This window comes from Carassius auratus, chromosome 32 (assembly GCF_003368295.1).
Source record: "Carassius auratus strain Wakin chromosome 32, ASM336829v1, whole genome shotgun sequence".
Lineage (NCBI taxonomy): Eukaryota > Metazoa > Chordata > Actinopteri > Cypriniformes > Cyprinidae > Carassius > Carassius auratus.
The window spans coordinates 29,963,709-29,977,808 of record NC_039274.1 but is presented as its reverse complement, the minus strand read 5'-3'; the positions used below and the strand labels follow the sequence as shown (position 1 = coordinate 29,977,808).

At 36.7% G+C, this 14,100-nt stretch overlaps 1 protein-coding gene across 4 annotated transcripts; it reads left to right on the top strand.

The window, feature by feature from the left end:
- Positions 1-2,318: 2,318 nt before the first annotated feature.
- On the top strand, positions 2,319-7,680 carry LOC113052068 (P2Y purinoceptor 3-like). 4 transcript variants are annotated; one of them, XM_026216353.1, is made up of 4 exons: positions 2,319-3,101; positions 3,270-3,373; positions 3,461-3,551; positions 5,896-7,680. In XM_026216353.1, the coding sequence occupies exon 4, from the start codon at positions 6,037-6,039 to the stop codon at positions 7,291-7,293; it is 1,257 nt and encodes a 418-aa protein (XP_026072138.1). In that variant the 5' UTR covers positions 2,319-3,101; positions 3,270-3,373; positions 3,461-3,551; positions 5,896-6,036; the 3' UTR covers positions 7,294-7,680. The 4 variants fall into 4 exon arrangements, with proteins under 4 accessions (XP_026072138.1, XP_026072139.1, XP_026072141.1 ...); XM_026216354.1 differs by having other exon boundaries at positions 2,319-3,113; XM_026216356.1 differs by lacking the exon at positions 5,896-7,680 and adding an exon at positions 3,739-3,995.
- The last annotated feature ends 6,420 nt before the right edge of the window (positions 7,681-14,100 follow it).

Sequence of the window (14,100 nt, the reverse complement as noted above, 5' to 3'; positions counted from 1 at the left end):
CGCATTTGTAGCTCCGCCCCCACCGGCAGATTCATTTCTGTTTATTAAACATTATTTTTCATAGTATCCAATGAGTCCACGATCAGCATTCACAAATTTATTAATAACATTAACAGTGAAACATGCATCTAACTCCGGCAGGTGGGGTGGATGGAGCTTAGTATAATAAAATCAGAAAAATAAGTCTTCATGCATGTTAAGAAAGAATTGTAGACAAGCATTTACAAAACTGTCAAAGTTTATTTAAAAATAAAGCAAATTCCACATAATAATAGTCAATAAAACTGTATGTTAACAGGAGCTTGCTGCATGAATCCGTGAGTACGGTTTACAGATCCGTGGGAACGGATTGCGAAAGTGTGCGCATGGATTATGAATTTGTGGGTACGGATTCAAAAACCGAGGGTACGGTTTACAAAAACTGAGCGCACGGATTGGAAATTCGTGGGCACGATTTGTTAAACCAAGGTAACAGTTTATGAATTCGTGAGTACGGTTTATAAACGGAAGTTTTTCATGCCAACAATGTTAATAAAATGATCAAATGCATTCAGTGGCACTCATAATTTGTTATTTTTACCGGAAAAAAAATGGCTAGTGGAAATTCTGATTGGCTGGTAACTTTAGAAAGTTACCAGCCACATTGGCTGGTGATCAAAAAAATTAGAACCCTGGTACCAACAAAGCCGGATTGGAGAGGTTTGGTTTTGTCAACTCAAAACTAATCCTGTAACTCTGAATTTGTTCAGCTACCATCATGATACAGGCCCCCGGAGCTGCTGTCATAGCAACAGGTCCGTAAACTTAAACCTGCTCGGGAGCAGGCTTATTTCATGTAAACAGGATTAGATTGCTTCTTTTCAACCAGGGGCCTGGGGCCTGTTCTTCGTACGTTGCTTATTACATCCAAGATCAAATGACACATCCAAGATGATATCATCGTGCTAATCCTGATCCGGCTAATTGGGTTCTTCGAACACACCTGTTGTGTATGATTAGTATCGCTGGATTGAGTTATCTGAGATAATTGCACGTTCATGTGTTGTCTTAAAAGGGGATATGTATAGATACTCGAAACCATGATCAGCAGTGCAGCGATTGGCTGGTGGCAAGACGGCAATGTAACGACGTCATATAATATAAAACGACACCTGACGAAAAACTTAACAAATCAAGGAAGTATCTTTTAAAATTTTACATAGATATTACCCAGTAAATAATTTTCTTGTTAAATTTAAAAATTGAGTTACCGACTTACGAAGAACGGGCCCCTGTTCTTCGTACGTCGCTAACTCCGTTAGCTGGATTTGAATGTTGACGATTTGGCGTGATCTTGGATCGTTTGGTTCTTCGAAGCTCATCCCGGAGCTGCTGTCATAGCAACAGGTCCGTCAGCTTAAACCTGCTCAGGAGCAGGCTTATTTCATGTAAACAGGATTAGATCGCTTCTTTTCAACCAGAACTGATACTCAAAATATGTCTGCTACCACCGCTACTTTATTACAAGAGTATCGTACTGATCCAGGGACAATAATTTAAAATAATAATTTAAAAGATTATTTTATTAAATTATATTAAAAATTATTTAAAAATAATATAAAAAATGCTACTATAGACACAGCCTACTATAGACACAGCCAGTTTAACTCACTGAAATATTTATTTGTCATAAAATTATTACTTCATAATTGTATTAGTGTCTTACACACATGCTATACAGATAATAGAGTCGTGCATTATTTTGAGTGATGACTGCTATTATAAGAGTGGCTTGATGGAGCGCAGGAGATGCAGATAACATGATATTGACCCTTAAGAAACTTTCATTAATGTCACTTAACAAATCTGTCCAAATATAAAATGAAATTAATAGATAATTTCTACATTGAAATAAAAATGTAAAGACTGCACAACTATTATAAATTGCAAATCCAAATAATTGGGAATCATGAAAAAAATTCTAATAAAATAAAAAAATGTATCTATTATCTGTTTCGTGTATCTATTATAACATTTATGTAGTTTTGTTTGCTTGGCTGTTTCCTTATAAAAGTCCAGAAATTTGTCAAGTTTTTTGTCGGGTGTCGTTTTAAATTATATGATGTCATTACATTGGCGTCTTGCCACCAGCCAATCGCTGCACTGTTGATCATGATTTCGAGTATCGATATCCCCTTTTAAAACAACACATAAACGCGCAATTATCTCACATAACTCAATCCAGCGATACTAAACATTCACAACAGGTGTGTTCGAAGAACCCAGTTAGCCGGATCATGATTAGCACGATGATATGATCTTGGATATGTCATTTGATCTCAGATGTAATAAGCGACGTACAAAGAACGGGCCCCTGGAACACCTAAAGTGTTTGTTGTTGTTGTTGTTGTTGTTGACGACATCACGTTCTCTCCCTAAAACAAAACCTCGCCGAATTCCTTTCGTTTTTGGCTGTCTGCGTTGAGAAATGTTTAGGGAACAAAATGTTGGATTGATTGAATAGATAAAAATCAATAGCCTACGTTTATCCCTTTAAAGAACGTACTGTAAGGAGCGGAAAAGAGGTAGAAAATTCATCTCCAGGGATGAAAAAGAGTGAAAAGAATAAAGAGGAAGAGGAGGAGGGCGCGTAACGGGACAGAACGGAGGAAAACAAGTTTTAAAGTCCAAGAAAACTATGGAATTGTATGATTTTTGACAGCAGGGCATAATTTGCAAAACACATTCCACCAAAAGAAGTAAGTAGCTATAGCCTACCTCTAAAAACTAAGCAAAACAGCAGTTTTTAAGATACATTGTGTCCAAACGTGCTAGCACACGGCTACATCTACATACTTTTAAGTAAGTAGAATGTAGCCTATACATTACGTACAATACGGAAATATTTCATGTTTATGATTTAAAACTAATTTCCAAACCAGTCAGTATTTGTTAAGAGTTAATGTTTCGGGACATTGCTTTTTCTGAGGTTCTACAGTAGATTGCTCCTCATGTTCTGAATGTTGTAACGTTTCTACTTACCCATCATGCACTGGAAGGATCTGAGTCTTCATATAGCTGAACTTGAGAAGCAACAAGAAGAGCGAAGACAGAGGGAAAAGGTCTGAATGAAAGTAAAGATAGTAATGTGCCTTCAAATGTAAAAATAAATAAATAAGCAGATGACACTTAGCAAGAGCTACAGTTCTTTTGCTAGTACTCCTTGACTATTTATCTACAATAACAACTGCCATGGATTTCTACAAAAAAGCATTTCTTTTTTTCTACAGGACTTGGACAGGCTGACAGTAAACTGGCCAGCAATCACAGGGCTGAGCAGTGACAGAGAAACCTGTGAGGACATGGAGGACGAATGCAACACTCTGACATCAAGGTCACACAGATTTAATAAATCTCAATTACTTTTCTTTCCACTTCTTCAGATTTTGAATAAAATAGCAATTGTGCTTCATTATTCTAGGCTTCAGAGCCAGATGAATCTACAGCTCTGCTTCATCAACAACAGTGAAAGTGAAGAAGAAGAAGAAGAGGAAATGGAGTCAAAGAAAGAGGTAAAACAAATTGCTTTATTGCCATTTTCACTTTTTTGGAAGTGGGTGGCAACATACTGTAATGTGAATAATGTGAACAACTTCAGGTGTAGTGCTCAGATGGATCGACATACATTTTTGTTCATGTCTGTTTAATACCTGGTAAGATTAATAATTGCTTTTGTTACATCCTTTGCTACCTTTTCAGGTGGCAAAGCCATCCAGTAAGCGTGGCAGTAATCAGAGGTTAGAGAAAGTATGTGGTTCAAGCTCTGCATTGACATAGAAAACCAAATCATAAGGGTTCAAGAATGATGTCAGAGCTGCACTGAGTGTACTCAGACATAAACTGAGATTGGAGCACAAACCGGTTGGAACAGAGCACATTCATGGTGTAGTGTCCTCAGTGTGCATTTCATTTTATGTATGTGGTCATTTCAAGACACACATATTAAGCAGCACAAGTGTTTTCTGCAATTATAATAATAAGAAATATTTTCTGAGCACCTAATCAGCATATTAGAATGATTTCTGAAGGATCATGTGACACTGAAGACTGGAGTAAAGGATGCTGAAATATGATGTTTGCTATCACAGGAATAAATGACAGTACATTTAATACTACAAACAAATAGGAAAAGTTGAAATTATTATTTGTCATTTTAATTTATTTCAGAATATTACTGTTTTACTGCATGTTTGAGCAAATAAATGCAGCCTTTGTGAGCATAACAGATTTTACATTTTAACAGTCTTACCGACTCTAAACTTTTGAGTAGTTTTCTGTGTGTGTGTGTGTGTGTATATATATATATATATGTATATATGTATATATATATATATATATATATATATATATATATATATATATATATATATATATATATATGTATATGTATATATGTATGTATAGGTGTTCAAAGTCATAATTGCACTCCACTGACCCCCATCACAGACTACACCTGTCAAGTGAAGCTGTCAGCAGTTTACACTCTGTTGCAAGATCAAACTGATAAAGCAACAAAGTGAGAAAAGGCAACATACAAAGCAACAAAAAAAAGGTTTTTGCTTAATATTACTCTAATTTGTTTAGTGAAAAACAAAAGCCAATCATGCCAAGCCTCACGTGTTAAGACATGGCTCATTAAATGCTACAAAGGATGTGTGGGTACATACAATATCCAAGCAACTCTTAACTGGATTGTTTGTGTCACTGTTTTTGAAATGCATAAATATTATTTGTGGAATAAAAGGGAACTCAATAAGATTGTATATGTGTACTGTTTTCTTATTTCTCATCTGTTGTGTGTATTTTGCCTAGGCAGAATTTGTGTTATCAAAAGGCCAGTTCAGCACTAATAGAGGAAAGAAGAAAGAGGGAGGGACAGATCATGGAGCGAGGGATGACCAAGGAGGGTTGGATTGAGAGAATTGTCAAAATAGTTGAAGAAACTGATGTGAAAGGGAAAGATTCAGTGCTGCATACAAATTTTCATTGATTCGCTTTTCTTCTTGATAGTCAAATTAGCTTGTTTTATTTATACTGAGCCTCTTAATTTTTCTAAAGACAACTTTATCGCTCTACTAAACAGGTAAGTGAAAGATTTTTAACAGCTCATGATCAGATGAAATGGCTGTTTTTTTCATGTCCTCGCATTGGTCAATGGTGTTTTACAGTTTACACATATTTTGCGAATATTTGCCAGAAAATTTGCCAGAAAAATATTCATATGTATCTCGCAATATGTAGGCAATGTGAAGGGTTGTTTGCACTGTTTATGATGTCTGATTCCCCAAGTAAGAACCTTGTTATTTATTTAGCCAAAGCAGACTACCTTAATGTCATTTAGTGACCTTCAGATACTGACTGCTTTATTTACATAGTGTCTTATATGTCTGAGAAGTGGTTGGCAATAAGCAATTCACCACAAGCTCAGTAAGCTGTGTGCTAACTTTACCGGGAGGTTGGGATAGTCATGACATCCATAGAATCCCAAAGGATGTTTAATGTGCAAATAGATCCAGAGAGAGTCTAGGCGTAGTTTGACAAAGGTTGACAATTTCTAAAGCCGGCAATTACATATCGTTTATATTTGTTTCGAGGAAGAGAGATGGGGTAGAGAGTTCCGAGGTGAGGGACAGGGTGAGAGCTGGGTAAGATAGAATAGAACATAGAGGGGAAGTGTGGTTACTGTTTGATGGGTTAATGAAGTGAAAAAGGTCTGAGTCAGCAGCATATATACCTATGCGCAAACAGTACTGGGGGTTGTGAAAGAGAAAGGGGGATGTGGGGAGGGCTTGCTTTTATAGTTTGTGACAACCTGGTCAATTTTGTGAATCCTAACTGCAAATGTATCTCTCATAGATGTTAATCTAGACCACACGGAGGGGATCACTGGAAATTCAAACAATTTTGTTTTGTTGGAGAAGACGTGGTTTCAGATGCAAAGAATGGGAGGATGAAACAAGGACGCCCCCTAAGAATCCGATTAGGAGCCAGCCGACAATGACGAGTGTGCCTACTGTTTGGTTTGAAACAGACAAGGGGGCAGACGGCCAGCTTTCCTCCTCACAGAATTCTTCAGTCACTGGCTCCTGCAATATTGACGAGTCCTACAAGTACATATTCCTTCCCATTTGCTACTCCTTTACCTTTGTCTTCAGCATAATCCTTAACTTTGTAGTTCTCTACCGTTCCTTTCGACGCACCAGGCGCTGGAATGCTTCCCTGATTTACATGGTGAACCTGGCCACGACGGACTTCATGTATGGTTTGTCCCTGCCCTTTTTGGTTGCCAGTTATGTCATGCGGGACGACTGGGTGTTTGGAGACTTCATGTGCCGTCTAGTGCGTTTCCTCTTCTACTTCAACCTCTACTGCAGCATCTTCTTCCTCACTTGTATCTCAGTGCACCGCTACCTTGGCATCTGCCACCCCATGAAGACCATCACCTTGGAGACCAAACGAGCAGTAAAGGGGACTTGTGTTTTGGTGTGGATTGCTGTTTTTGCACTAACATGCCCAATTTTTCGTTTTGCACAGACACAGTATCTTCCACGGGAAGGTAAGGGCTCAAGGGAGGAGGTGTTCAATAATTGCTGGGACGACGCAATTGATAGAGAGTTCCATGATTACATTCCTTACGGGGTCACACTTCATTTCTTAGGGTTTTTTGTGCCTTTTACCATCATTGCCTGGTGCTACTCGCGAGTAGTGTTAACAATATTTCGGACACTGCACTCTCAACCTCCTCCTCAGAGAATCAGAAGTGGGACGGGGTGTGAAAGTGTCGCAGGGATCGGTGGAGAGGGCATGTCAATCATCTTGGGGGCTCATTCACCCTACATCAACAGGCGGCGCAAGTCCATCAAGACCATCATTACTATCACTCTCCTCTTTGCCCTTTGCTTCTTCCCCTTCCATGTCACTCGCACCATTTTCCTACTGCTCAAAGTGACGAGTAGGGTGCAGTGCCACACCATGCGCATGGTTTCCATGTGTTATAAAATCACTAGGCCGCTGGCCTCATTCAATGCGTGGCTGAATGCACTGCTTTATTTTCTTACTAAAGAGAAAAATGCGCCCTGCTGTCAAAAACCTGAAAATGCCCAGCATGGCCTGCTATGGCCACTTAGAATGCTGGGAAAAGGAGAGGAAGAGGAGAATGAAATTGAGGATACAAGGAACCACAAAAACAACGGGTCAACAGTTGAAAACAATATACAGAGGTTTGCCTTAAGGAATGACCATGTAAACAAGTGAAACTGGTGGACATGGCTTTATATGGGATTAATTTCAAACAAACTGATGTTTTTGTTATATTCTCTGTATATTGTTTTTGTAACTCTGTGTATTCACATTTAACATGGAGGATCTTGTTTTTGTGTCTTTTCAAGACCCCTTACAGATTGTTTTACTTTTTGATTGATTGGATGGTTAATTGGTTCTTGTAAAAAATATATTAAGTTGAATATTGATTTAATGTATAATAATTGCAAAAACACACAGAATAATAATCTAATTCATAGGGTGTATTACGTTTGCAGTTATTCGCATACCTCAGGGTGGACACATTATGTGCAGGAACTATGTTTAGCGCTGTCATGGATTAATATGTCATGTTGTGAATAATTAAACTGTTCTAATAAACATGTTCTGTACCAGTTTAATTGAAAATCAAAATTATGACTGTTATCTTCTAAAATCACTATACATTATTAAGCACTATTTCAGATTTTCATGTCTTTGTGTGAGTAGAGTATCTAAATGTGTTTTGGAATAAACTTCTTAAGGGTTGAGGTGTTGGTTTAGGCATCTTGTTCACATTGAAAGAACATTACACATTTGATAAAATGCTGATCATTTCTACATACACGTCTATATCGCTCATCCATTTAACTAGAAACCTCACTTTGTGTACTTTCTATGTACACTGGACATGAGTACATCAGTATACAGCACAAGCAGCCTATACCCTTTGTCCTTCTTTCTAAAATAAGTAAAAACCAGATGATCCCCAAAAGACCTCGGCTACATAGACTGTTATTACTTGCTATTACATTAATGATCAGCTGTCCTGTTGCAAGATTTCACAATCCAAAGGAGTCTCTCTAAATGTAAACATTTATATATGGCAGTAGAAGTAGAGATCATGTATATTGAGTAGATTTTTTGGTCATAATTCAAAATTCTGATATTTATTATGGCAATTACTGCAAACACCCCGGAGCAGTGACAGAAATTATGATGATGATTATTATAAGTTGCAATATTTATTTTCTAGATTTTATCATATAAAACAAACAGAATGATGTTTGTACACACACACACACACACACACACACACACACATATATATATATATATATATATATATATATATATATATATATATCATAGGCTACGTTTATTTATTTTTGGACCTTGTGTGATTGTTGCCACAAGTTTCTGACCCTGTCCTGGACATTATATATCGGCTCGGTGTACTCTTCTCGTAATAATATGTTGCTAGATTTATAAACTGTAGTAAAGTAAAGCAGTGTGTTCGAATCATCAGGCAAAAAATAAAAAATAAAAAACAAGCTCTTGACGTCGACTGTACTCTATCAGCTCAGAAAACACACAGATAATAGGCCTACAGCAGGGGGCGACATTGTGGCCATTCAGGATTTTAGTTTGGAAATTTAAAAGAAAACGTTCCCGACCTGCACCGCGGCTAAGGCAGGACCTGACGGTTATTAAAAATGATAAAAAAAATAATTATAAATTATTGAAACAAATATTTAAACAATGGATAACTAGAATAGCTTATGTTAACCAGTGTGCAATAAATCCGTTTGTGAAAAAAATATTTTCCACTGAGAAAAATTTATATTTATTTTTTTCCTCTGCCTCGTGTCATCACAGTGGTAGAGCTGCTGCAGTGGAACATTGGCGCCATTTTCAAACTTCAGAGCCTCAGTGACTGGAACTCTTGTAACAGCTAACTACATTATTTTTATTTATTTTTTTCAAATTCTTTCCCCAGGACCATTCATTACTTAATTATTATTTAATAAACAATGGGATCTTGAAGAGTTTTATTTATGAAAGGTAAGTCATTATTTCTCCTTTATTTAACGTTATATAATTATAGTAAGGTTTTTGTAATCGACATGTTTTTTTTACAATCTTCGTCAAAATGCGTCTCCTTTATGATTTATTATTTACTGACTGCGATTTATATTTTTTTATATAAGTAACACAAACATGTAGCTTTGGATACAAAGTAATGATACTTTCACAAAACATGTTAACGTAACTTATGTTTTATAGAATTTCAAGGCGTTGGTAACTCTATATTTGTTGTTTAGGGTACTTTTCGTTCGTGTTTTTAATAAAAACAAACATTACTTCCTTACTATAGTTAAGCACACTACCTCCAAAATGCGTTGGAACCCGCTTATTTCAACTAAAGCGACAGCATAAAGCAAACCGAATAAAGTGGTCTTGTGGTCTTTGTCATATGTTCGCTTTTAAAGACACGATTTCTCGGTGCCTATAATGTTCTGAACCACTCCCCTCTGTTTCTGTCCCCTCACCCACAAGCAGGCTTTAAGCTCTACTTTCTCCTCTATTAATTCGCTCCACATAATAATGGATTCGGACGTTAGATATGTTCACAGCGATTTCTTCAATTGAAAGGGCGTCGACAGGAATGAAAATATATTGTCTAAAATCGAAATGACAGTTAAAGTTGTTAATTATGTTATTCGAAAATTAAAACGTTGGTTCGACAAATGACAAGTTGACGGTGTGACGAAACTCTGCAGACAAATAAACGACTTTTTAAATGTAACGTTAAGTTAGTTGAAAACACGCTTTGAGGGGACATCCAAAACCACAAAGAGATTTGTTTGACGACGAATCAAGTTTCCAAGTATGCGATTTTCATCGATATTTATTACCTGCCCCAAGATATAAATAAAAATAATTCTAGTTAAGTTACCTAACTAACGTTAATTGTCTGTTTTTAAACGTACATCCATCTTACGTCGATTCAGATGACTATTGAATGCCTCTGATTTTAGCATGTTTCTTTTTGTTATGCACGACAATAGTTATTATGCCAGCCAATTAATATTCCAGTTTATAAAACAATAATCTATTGTCGTGGTTCGCTGTTTATATGAATCTTGTTTTTGTCTAATTCAGTTACATTTACTGTCAGACAAATTCATCTGCAAGTAAACAGACATTCGAGTAATGTTCTAGAATGAACCTTGACTTTGCTGCTGTTTTAAAAGTTGGCCTAAAGTGTTATAGTTATTATTAAAATTAATATAATGGCCTTAACAATGACCCCGTAACCTCGTGATAAAAGTACACATTTCTTTGCTTAGTTTTGGCATGGATTTTGCTTTATAGTTAATGTATTAATTCCAGTAGTTTCCTTGTTGTCTTTTCTTTTTCTTTTCTTGGGATTTTCATGAGCAGTTTTAATATTTGAACTGCAGGAAAAGATTTAGCAAGTGATTCTTGTCATATGGACTATTTCTAGAATATCTAAAGATATGTAGTGTGCAAGTACTGCATTGTCATTGACTGATTTTTTTTGAACAAATGAATAAATGGCATGAGGATGATGCCATGAAAGCTCTGCACCTGTTCATAGATGTCATATTTAACGATATTCCTTGATTTTGATACACATCTGCTGAAAGTAATATAAGGGAGAGGGATGGACCATTTGGAAAGGAAAAAAGAAAAATTCAAGTAGTTAGTTGTTGTTGTTTTTTTTGGAGGACTCCCCCCCCCCCCCAATTAACTGCACATATGACCATATGATTTACATAATTTTATATTATTATGTTATAAAGTCTATTGTAGTTTTTTGTAGTTAATATTGTGAATTGTCAGTTTTTTCCTCATTGTTTCATGAAATACTCTATTCACAAAAAATAAAATAAAAAAATTTAATCTTTTACTACTGGGCTTTTATGTTCTTTTAGTTGGGGTATTTTTAGCCTTCCTGTTTTGGTGTGTGGTTCCTGATGCTTTGTGCTTTTGTTTTTGTTTGTACGAGATGCTACTGGTAGGATTGAAAGGTAAAAGACAAGGGACTGTATACTGTTTGTACAAAATAGAGAGTACAATATAAGTTTGCTCTCTTAGTTTAATCTTTAAGAATTTTATAATGACAGTGAATTTTACAAATGTGTTTTTCTTTTTGTGTATTAGTTGTGTATTTTTAGTTAATTATTTCAAAGCTGATCTGTTTTTTGACCTAGTTGGTTGTATAAGCCTGTCAAATCCATTTTGTCCAATGTAAGGTTAAATTTTAGTTTAACTTTCCATGACAATATATTCATCCAAAAATGAATTGATTGCTGGACATTCATTTCTCTTTTAATTCTGCCTTTTTTGACTTATCACACAGGTCTTTGTCTTCTCTGGCTCCGTGTGTTTTTGTGTGTGTGTGTGTGTGTGTGTGTGTGTGGTTTGTGTGTACTGTTGGACCATGTTTGTGCTACTCAGTAAAACTATCTGTAGAACCAGATCAACATATTCTCCACTCTTTGTAGCCAGTCTTGTACTACACGGAAAACCCATAGAGACCCTGCATAAAATCCGGCCACATTTAGAGCATAAAGTGTTAAGTCTAAAAACTTTGCTTTGTTTGAGCACTCCACGCTCTTGACATCTGTTTTTGCTGTCCGTGCTTTTTTTTTTTTTTTTTTTTTTAAATGGATAATGAACTAATAGCGAGAATATAAATTCTTGTTCTTTCTTTCTTTTTGGACAATGCGTTTGGACTCAAAACACCCCCTGTGCGGTCGCTTGAGTTTGGAGTTTGTGGTGAATGCTTGCCCGCAGTTTAATGCACAAATACACCACGAACACATAACACTTTTCCTAGTTTCCTATTCCCCCTTCTGTGCGTCTTTGCACTAGAGCCTTCTCTCTCTTTTGCCCCCCCTCCCCCCTCCCTTTCTCTCCGTTGGCTGTGTTGAATGCTTTGGCAAAGCTACAAGAAATCAAGCAAGCGAGAGCTGCTAGCACTGACGCGCCCCAGACACTAAGCCCTAGAAATTAATTTTTTTCGCCGAAATGGTAGTTCTGACGGTCTTCAAACTTCACACTCTTCTAAGGGGACCCCAGGGCGATACCCTGATTTTTTTGGGGATTTTTCCTGTCCCCCGAAAATGTTCATTTTAATTGTAGAAACTGATGCCCCGGGAAAAAGGCTACAACCCCTGCTTTTTATGCCTACCAAGTTCCTCAGGCAGCCTCACTAGCTACAGCTAAGCAGAGGCTGCACACTGCACTGGACTACTGGTCTGAAGGTGAATAGGGATAGAAAGGGGTTTAAGGGCTGAAAATAGGTGCTGGTGGACAAAAGGTTTAGGCACTTATTTGACTCTTGGAACCCCACCCCCCAATCTGGAATGGGAGCCCCAAGCTCAGACGAATGGGTGTATTTTTGACCTGAAATTAAGACTTGGGATTCCCATTGATAAGTGCATGTGTGGGTTTGTTTTCCTTTTAAGTTCTGTTTCTACAATTTTTTGAAAGCAGCCAAACTGTTTTAAGTGTAGATTTAGCTGTAGATTTGTGAAGAATTCAAATATTTGAGGTGGGAGAACTACTTTGTGACTTTAATCAAGTTTTCTGAAAGAGTGAAAAAGTATTTTTCAAGTACTTTGCTTGGCTTTTTTTGAATACAAAAACAACTTCATTGAATTAAGTTAAGGAATTACTTTTTTTTTTTTCTGCCCAGGTGCAGGAGACAGACTACACTGGAAGAGGGGAGTCCGGCGGGTTACTTTGGGAATTCCAGGCACCTTTTCCTCTCCCCTGTTGCCTAACATGCTGGAGAAAGGGGATCGAGGGTAAGTGAAATCTTTCCTGTGTCCGTTTTAAAGCTTAACCAAAACGGCCCCTGGTTTGACTGGGTGAGCAAAGTTAGGCCAGGGTGTGTAGTGTCTATGTAAGTATGTGAGCTTCTCGTTTAGGTCTCCCTCTCCCACCCATATGCTGTCTATCCTTTTCTCATTTTCTCTCTCTCCCTCTCTTTTGCTAACACCCCCCACCCCCCGTTCTCTCCCTCTCTCGATGAACGACGGGCAGAAGTAGACAGAAGCAAATGCCTTCTGCGACTCTGCTGACGTGATCATTTGACTCAGACCTTAAATAGGCTGCCCTTTATAAGATGGAATTGTGTTTGTCAGGGTTGATTTGAGCTAAAAGTGTTACATATAAAATAATAGATATAATACGAGATCATAATGTTTGGCTTTTGTGTAGCACAATTTTATTCACACCTTAACCTGCATTTTGCTGCTAATAAACTTCCTCTTTTTTTTACTGTGAACTTCAGCTTAATAATGAAGGCTCAAGTATCTTTAAGCAAAAATTTAAGATTATGTTTTGGTGTGTTACAACAGCCAGAATGAATTATTTTGCAATTAAACCTTGGTTTACTGCTGACATTAGAACTTCAACACACTACATAGGGTGTGGTGTACTTAAGAAAAAATTGAAGTCCTTCAAAAATACTTGGTATTTCTTTTTCTGTACCATAACAGTTGATATTATAAATACCAAATACTTTTTTAGTCCTTTAAACTTTTGTAACTTTTTAGTTTTCAGCAAATTAAAAATAAAACGAGTTTTTCAGTAAAACAAACATTACTGTGGTCTTCCTACTTAATTGATTCCATATTTATGTTGGTCTGGTGTTGTTGGTGTTAAGCTTCCTTTTTTCTAAAAGAAAAAGTGTATAAAAAAACAGATTTTTTTTAATAAGCAAAATTTATATATATAAAAAAGGATAAACAATGAAATGTAGTGATGGGCCACAATCTTTCTGCCATTTACCCTTTGCACACTACAACAAATGATCTGTCATATGCTCTCATCGCTTTAAACACCACTGGCTTTTCACAGATTAATAATATAATAATTCATCACAAAACTCATATTGCTCCATAATTAGGCTACATCCTTGTTCTTCAATATACTGCAGACCTTAAAGTTATTTTAATATCTTATTAATTTCTTATTTTTTGTTAATGCACACTTGCCTCT